This window comes from Borostomias antarcticus, assembly GCF_949987555.1.
Source record: "Borostomias antarcticus genome assembly, chromosome: 21".
In the NCBI taxonomy this organism is placed as follows: Eukaryota; Metazoa; Chordata; class Actinopteri; order Stomiiformes; family Stomiidae; genus Borostomias; species Borostomias antarcticus.
In genome coordinates this window covers 2,417,518-2,425,630 of record NC_140254.1, presented here as the reverse complement: position 1 = coordinate 2,425,630, position 8,113 = coordinate 2,417,518, and the positions used below count along the sequence as shown (strand labels likewise).

General features: G+C 45.1%; 1 protein-coding gene across 1 annotated transcript; it reads left to right on the top strand.

Annotated features, from left to right (window-relative positions):
* The first annotated feature begins 215 nt into the window (after positions 1–215).
* Positions 216–6,943, top strand: tent5bb (terminal nucleotidyltransferase 5Bb). The gene is made up of 2 exons (XM_084455680.1): positions 216–533; positions 5,292–6,943. The coding sequence occupies exons 1-2, from the start codon at positions 378–380 to the stop codon at positions 6,315–6,317; spliced, it is 1,182 nt and encodes a 393-aa protein (XP_084311806.1). The 5' UTR covers positions 216–377; the 3' UTR covers positions 6,318–6,943.
* The last annotated feature ends 1,170 nt before the right edge of the window (positions 6,944–8,113 follow it).

Sequence of the window (8,113 nt, the reverse complement as noted above, 5' to 3'; positions counted from 1 at the left end):
GTATGCTGAAGTATTCATAAACCTACTGTCCAGCCAATGGGGACGCTTATGTTAATCTCATCTTCGTAAAACCCGTCTGTATGCCTCGGAGTGAATTAGAGAGACTGAATTGTACCACAGTGAGAGGAATATTTGGAGATGCGCATTGATAGCCTGCCGTTTACTCGTGTCCATTCATTAAATTTGTCACTTTGAGTCATTTGCAAACTCCTGTTTCAAGTGAAATCCGAGAGGCACCACAGAGGAGTCAATTTATATTTGAAGATTTCATTCTAATTTGAAGAATTGTTTAGATTTGGGGAGATTGCTCTGGTACTGTACATATTCCATCCGCAAAACAAACAGCAGGTTTGGACATCTCTTCGAGTCACATCGTCATGTCCTCCGGTGATGCGTCGGAGCAGAGTCGGCGGTTCTGTGTGTTGACTTGGGATCAGGTGCAGCGTCTGGACTCCATCCTCGGAGAGAGCGTCCCTATTCACGGACGTGGAAACTTCCCCACGCTCTCCGTCCAACCCCGGCAGATAGTCCAGGTGAGTTCACGGGTTTGATCGCTTTTCTGGCGCGTGCGGGGAAAGCTGTCAATTATGAAACCACTGCAGTATTTACCCTGCACGTGTGTTCTTCAATAATCTTTTAAAAATAGAACTATTGTATTTTTGAGTGGAATGTTTGCTGTAAAGTTTATTTTGCGCGTGTTAATTTTTCTCCCAAACCAGCGAGTTGGTGTGAGCGAACGTAGTCTGTAAAGGTTTAAAGTGACGCATTGAAATGCTATTCAGTAGCGCATTTCCAATTACTTGTTCTATTAAAACTATGGTGTAGGCTGTGTCTGTCCTGTAAAGACTTGGCACCATGACAGAACCAACTCTTCACTGTGAATTCTCCTCTCTCTCTCTCTCTCTCTCTCTCTCTCTCTCTCTCTCTCTCTCTCTCTCTCTCTCTCTCTCTCTCTCTCTCTCTCTCTCTCTCTCTCTCCATTATCTCTGGATTGTTATATAGCCTATCTCTGAATTAAAAAAAAAAAAAAAAAAAAGTATATGTAGGCTATATGTGAGAAAGAGATTGTTGTGTGTGTGTGTATGTGTGTGTGTGCATGCGTGTGTGTGCATGCGTGCCTGCGTGCATTCACACATGTGTGTGCGTGTGTGAGAGAGAGAGAGGTCTCAGTGAAGACATTGTATTTTGGTAGCATATGCATTAGTTGGCAGTGTCCTCGTGCAATCTCTCTTTCTGCGACACACACTTGAGTTGGGGATGGGGACTTCTTTATTAAGATACAAAACCTGATAATCACATAATTTGCGCCTGTATTGCGTTAAGATTTAAGAATTTCTATTTCATAGGTCTTGTGAAATGACTTTCATCCAGGCAAAGGGAGAATTGAGGTGTTATGACTTACAATTGGATGGATGACTTTACACTTTTCTCCAACACATTACCTTTTCATTTGACCTGTCTTAGACTTACACACTATCCTTTATATCCTTATACAATAACACACTTCTTGAAACTCCCCAAGCGACACTATAACCACCCACGCCTATACAGTACCATCTGCACTACGCATTAGGGGGTATATCCCAAATATGGGTTTTCCTTGCCCCCGCAATCCCATGGAAAACAGAGACCCACAAATATTTTCTTTTCCATGGTGCGTTTTGAGGTGCTTTCTATGGGGTGTCAGTTAAAACCCCTCATCTAGACAACATCTGTTTGTGGTAGGACTCAATCCTCTGTGTGGGAGTACTAAATGAGAACCCTCACTGTTCCTGACACCTTCTGCTTTGATGTGTGGCCTCAGCCATGCCTCTGAATGTCCAGATACTTTAAGCGCCCTGGATGGATATGGCATTAGACATGCATGATTTAATTATTGGATGAAGAGACAAGCATTTTTGTTGTTTGAGGAACTACCCTCCACAGTTAGTTGTGATGACAAAAGCAGATTCAGAATACTCCAGGTTACATAACTTGTGGAGTGGGATTCTGGGGGCTTAGGCACGGACGCTAACCTGTTTTGGTTGGCCTGGAGATGCATTTTTTCAGCTTTGCTCTAGGCAAATTTAGGCTGAAGATTGGACAATAGGCCCAAGGGTGGAGAGCTGTTGTGTATATCTAGTTTCACCATTATGAGATTACTGGAAATGGGGTTCCACTTTCCTGGGTGGTGGCATGTCTGGTGGAGCCAAATGTGAAAAACTGGATTAGTCTGAGCGGTAACAGTGGGCCAGCGGATCAGGGCTGACAAGGTATCAATGTGGTACGTGTGGACAAGTCGCATGATTCCAGTCCAGCTCCGGCCAGACTGTAAGCCAACCCCTCAGGCAGCTTATTGTTGTAGGGAACGACACCACATGCCCTTGCATGTAACCAATTAGCCACACTATGCCTTTTGAGGTTTTAACAAATTCTTTGTGAAGTAGTTTATGTGTATAGTGGTAAGATGACAACATTTCTCCCATTAATGGATGTCTGATATAATCTATTTTCACTTTATAGGAGAGATACTAAATTAATGAAGTTTCATAAAAGCTGCCACTTCACAGAGATGCTTCATAGCAGCAGTTACAGTATAGGGCTTGTAGTCTGTATGGGCCTCATTCAGACCTAGATGACTGTACAGGTGACATGACCACCCATGTCAAGAAAAGTCAAGTAAGTCAATCACATCTTTAAAAAACCCCATCATCTGGCCTCTTTTTACTCCATTAAGGTGATGTATGTCTGGGCTGACCTGGGCCTGGTGTAGATATGAGGGTCCAAGAATGGTAATTCACAGCTGCCATTTTCTTGGCAGGGCCTGCCCAGTGCTCTTATGGGTGTGAAGGGGACTATGGGTTTGCAAACAGCTGTCCTGTTTCTAACTGAAATAATAAAACATATGCAGGCAACAACACATGAAATGCAAAATGGAAACTAGTCAGACTTCAAGTAGGAAAGCAGAGATAGACAGTTAGAGGAAGAGAGAGTAAAGAGAGAGAAAAAGAGAGAGGGAGACTGTATGTGTGTATCGCCAAGGCGTAGTCAACACCAGACAGTCTGGTCTGTTTGTGGGTCTTTTACAAGTCTCTAGATCGACGTTTGCGGAAGTGTCCCCCCCTTTCTGGGTTCACCAGGTGCTTCTGTGGAACGTGGGAATGTCCTGGCCTGCTTTATGGCTGCTGGAGTAGGTGAGGGGGGAAGAGGGGGCTGCTATTCCCAACTCACTCCTGGGGGACCCTCGATGCAACTGATCAAGTGCCTGTCAGAGATGTTAGAGGAAAACATGGGAACTGCTCAGGGTAGATCTTCTGATGAAGACCGAATAAGATTGAAATGTCAATATTTAATAAACTATTGGGAACATTAACATTTTCTATATGCTCCAGTGTGTGGACTCTACTCTTTTTCTCAACGGCTCAGGGTAGACCACTGACCAGTTGTCGAGTTGTGAAATCCTGTTCCCGTTTTTTTTTTTTCTGTGGACACAGTATTCAGTGGAGCATTCCCTCAGGACAAGGTGTCCACTTTAGACACTACTCCTCTGTTTTTTTCCTGTCATGGTTTGAACTGACACAAGTAGAGCATTGTTTAATGGATTAACGATTGCTATGTGCTATTAGATAAAACATAATTGGAATTGAAATACCAGGAAATGGTTAATATTCCAGTGTTGTTTTGGCTGGAAAAAGAACGTGTCATTAATATTCTGGGTAGTTTTTTTCTCGCTGACCATCTGTTTCGAGGGGTTGGGTTACCAATATAAACACATTGCTTTCCTCACTGGAAAAAACACAGATGAATGGCTCTCCATTAACTGAGTTCACTGGAAAATCAATTCCATGTAATTTCACGACCCGTAAACAATCACTTTTTTATTTCTTGACCTTTACCATTTAATGGAAGTGTGTTTTTTTCATTGTCTTCATGGTTCAAGTAAGAGGGTAACTATCACGTTCAGGATTGCGTAACAGTCTAAACAATGTGCCTACAACATTTAGTTTTCGCTGTCTTCGGGATGGTGGGATGGGGGATAAGTAACGTAAAATTATTGAATTGAACCCTAAACCAGTTGAAGGGACCATTCAATGCCAAAGCAATGAAGCCAATACAGTTTAATGTATCGGATAATGTATTTTCTGTTTGTTCTCTGCTAGCCTCCTAAACTAAACTGGCAAAGTACCCCTTGCAATAAAAATGTACGCTACCAACAAGAACAAGGGTATTTGAAGGTGAAGGGTGGGGGCACAGCCTATCTGTATGTCTGTCTCAGGCTTACCTTGTGAGATCTGACCTGGAGGATTAAAATAGTTTGTATGTGGCCAGAGGAAGAGGCACTCATTGAGAAGGGCTCAATATTGTCATTGTGACTGCATCGTTTTGAATCGGAACAATCTGTTAATCATTGACCCACTTTCTTGCGTTCCTCAGCGTGGTCCCTTGAGAGTGAGGCAATAGACAGGAAATGTCTCCAGAACATCACAGCAGCTGCCATCAGCTCATCAATTTGTCTTAAGTACCCCAGCAGTGTGATGTGATCCAATAACCAGACCAACAGTTTCTTTGCCAAAGTCTGTTTATATGACTGGAAAGGGAAAATATGTTCTCAGCATGGGGCAATCATGAGTTTAAAAGTTCACAACTGAACTCCCTTCTTTTCTCAAAGTCTCACTACTTTGTTATGTATAGATAACCTTTTAGGTCAGCTGGAGTTCCTCCAGTGGAAATGGTGCAGAGTCTCTTGAAAAAGACATGCAATCGCTTAACATTTTTCCCAGATGTAATCTCCATGGATGAACAGACCATACTCCTCTTTCTTTGGAGATATCTGTCCTTGCTAGCAGAACGCTGCATACAGCAGTATCTGTAGGACAGAGCTGTAGCTGACAGACTTGAACAGAACGTTAACAAAAGGCAGGTGGCCGTCAATGGACTGTTTGTTTGGCTTCTTTATTGTGATTTAATTTGTTTGGTTTGGTCATTTATGTTATGTTCTTGGTGTACCAAAAGAAAAAACCTTGCAAAAAATAAATGTATTACATGTTCTTGTTGCAACCACCGTTTATTTTCATCCGTGGGGCATGAAAGGATTCAAGCCCTTTATGACATTTTTGTTCAAAAATGTCATTTTAGTGAACATGATTGAAATGTGAATATTACCATATCAAGGAGCTCTGTTTTTACTTGCTCTGGCCTGCACTTTCTGCGCAGGATTTGTTCTGGTGAGTCACCTAGATTTCTGTGCCTGTGGATACAGATCCCTCACACATATTTCTCTCTCTCTCTCTCTGTCTCTGTCTGTGCTCCAGGTGGTCAGGGCTCGACTGGAGGAGTGCGGTGTGGTGGTGCGAGATGTGAAGCTCAACGGTTCAGCGGCCAGCTATGTTCTCCACCAGGACACGGGTTTGGGCTACAAGGACCTGGACCTGATCTTCGGCCTGAATCTGACCGATGACAAGACCTTCCGCCTGGTGAAGGACGTGGTTCTGGACAGCCTGGTGGAGTTCCTGCCGGAGGGGGTGAGCCGGGAGCGCATATCGGCCCTGGCGCTGAAGGAGGCCTATGTCCAGAAGCTGGTGAAGGTATGCAACGACACGGACCGCTGGAGCCTCATCTCACTGTCCAACAACACAGGCAAGAACGTGGAGCTGAAGTTCGTGGACTCCCTGCGCAGGCAGTTTGAGTTCAGCGTGGACTCCTTCCAGATCACTCTGGACTCGCTGCTGCTCTTTGACCGCTGTTCGGAGACGGCCATGTCTGAGAGCTTCCACCCCACCGTGCTGGGGGAAAGCATGTTCGGGGACTTCGAAGAAGCCCTCAGCCACCTCCGCACCAAGACTATTGCCACGCGCACCCCGGAGGAGATCCGAGGAGGTGGACTGCTGAAGTACTGCCACCTGCTGGTGCGGGGATTCCGCCCGGCTTCCGAGGCCCAGATGAAGCAGCTGCAGCGTTACATGTGTTCACGCTTCTTCATCGACTTCCCCGACATTGGTGAGCAGCAGAGGAAGCTGGAGGCCTATCTGCAGAACCACTTTGTGGGCATGGAGCACAAGCGCTACGAGTGCCTGGTGACGCTGAGGAGCGTGGTGGACGAGAGCACCGTGTGCCTGATGGGCCACGAGCGTCGGCAGACGCTGGCGCTGATCTCTGCACTGGCGCTGCGGGTGATGGCCGAGCAGAATGCCATCCCGGCCCTCTCCAACATCACCTGCTACTACCAGCCCGCGCCATACGTCAGAGACGTCAACTTCAGCAACTACTATGTGGCGCGCGTTCAGTCACCCATGGCCAGCTGCAGTAACTCTTATCAGACATGGCTGCCCTGCAGCTGAGCAATAGAGGGTCAGGACTTTTTTTTTTCTTTAATGTGTTTTTAAGCTTTTAGTTTTGGTCTTCTGTAAATGTGAGCTGAGCAGTGAGGTAGGGATCTCCGTACATCTGTACAGTAGCATTGTGGCTTGTTGTGGTAGTCCCACTGAGCACAAAAAAAAGAGGAAAATTATGTATTGTATCTTTTTTTTTTGCCAAATCTTCATTTGCAACCCATTCCACTAAGTTATATCTATGAATACTGCTGTAAATGTGATTCGAGCCGTTATAATAATGTTTTTATTATTTGTTGCTATTTCAAAACCAGCATTGTTTGTTGTGTGTACTGTGCAGGATCAGAGGTCCTACAATGTACAAAGAAGGGCAAAACGTGACTGGGGTGCTCTTCTGCTCCCCAGTTTAGTAGACGTTGAGAGGGATGCATAGGGAAATGTAAATAACTTAAAAGAAACCAGAAAGCTGTATTCTGTTCTGTCTGTGGTTTCAACTGACTTTCTTGTTTGGAAACGAAAGGACCAAAGAATGAATCCCTTGTGTAGCGTGGGGGAAAAGACTGTTGTGATTCCAAGTGCCTGAAAACAACCAACATCTTTTGAGTAGTTGCTATGTAAGAACTGTTTTTTGAACATTTTCCCACCCAGGTTACTGTACATTTCTATATTCAGATTAGGGTATTTCCTTTTCAAATCATTAAAAAAATGGACAAAAGTGTATAAATGGTACAATCTCTTTATTCCTTCACATATTCCTACAGTGTTCAGACATACAGACCTGAATAAAACATCAGATCCCGCTGGAATGGGATGGGCTGGCTAGCACATCAGTCCTTGTTGGTATGCCTAAGCAGAGGCTTAAATCTGTCAAAGTCTGAGGATGTGACTCGTAAAGGCATCCTCGCCCGGGCCCCTCCCCCTTCACTGTCTCTCTTCTCTCCCTTCCTCTGTATTCTTCCCTCTCCCTCTCTCTCTCTCATCCATGCTCCGTGGGCGTTCCATCTGCCAGACACCGAGGCCTCGCACACAAACACTTGCTTGTTCGCCGCCCAGTGCGTTTCCATGGGAAACGGAATCCCCTTCGCCCCAGCCTATACATTATCCGTTCGGTCCCATTATCCCCCTGTGTCTCGGTGAGAAGGCTAGATTGCCGCTGCCTGTCTTGGATGAGTGGCTCCCTGTATGTTTTGGCTGAGGAGGCAGCTGAGACCAGGTGGTGGAGTGGACAAGGACGGGGGGTAGAGAGATAGCTAGTACTGCATTCCACTTAGGGAGAACTCTTCATGCTGTATTTCATGCAGTAGTGTTGGTCAGCTATGCTCATATTGGCATCCCCAACAGTCTCTCCCACACAGGAGTGTTTGTCTATAAACCTCTACCCTGATGACTTGCATGGTGTTCGCTCTGGTGATTTACTAGGGCAGGTAATGAGGTGCAAGATGGAAGACACACTTGTTAAATAGTTATTGCATCTGATATACAGTAAGTGGTACAAAATGTCCCTGGTCATTACACAGGGATAAAAAAACAGCAACTAAAGACCCTCCATGTGTCAGGCAAAACTTTGTTAAATGAAGAAGTCTGTTAGAGAGATTAAGGGGTGAGAATGAACTGTGACAGGTAGAATCCTTCTGTCTGAGGTAGGCTGTCAAGACATTTATCTCGAATTACCACGGGAATGAGCACCCTTGGAGCTTTCCACTGGAATAAACACGTACTGTATAAAGTTCACCATTGAGACATCGTGTTGTCTCGCTGCCTCAACGAGCTGATGATTTCTGGGCTGCATGAGCTGGACCTCATGA

Bases quoted from the DNA above. Each gene is read 5' to 3' on its own strand.
- tent5bb (XM_084455680.1), top strand. From the start codon at position 378: ATGTCCTCCGGTGATGCGTCGGAGCAGAGTCGGCGGTTCTGTGTGTTG. The intron at 534-5,291 runs GTGAGTTCACGG...TCTGTGCTCCAG, and splicing joins AACCCCGGCAGATAGTCCAG to GTGGTCAGGGCTCGACTGGA.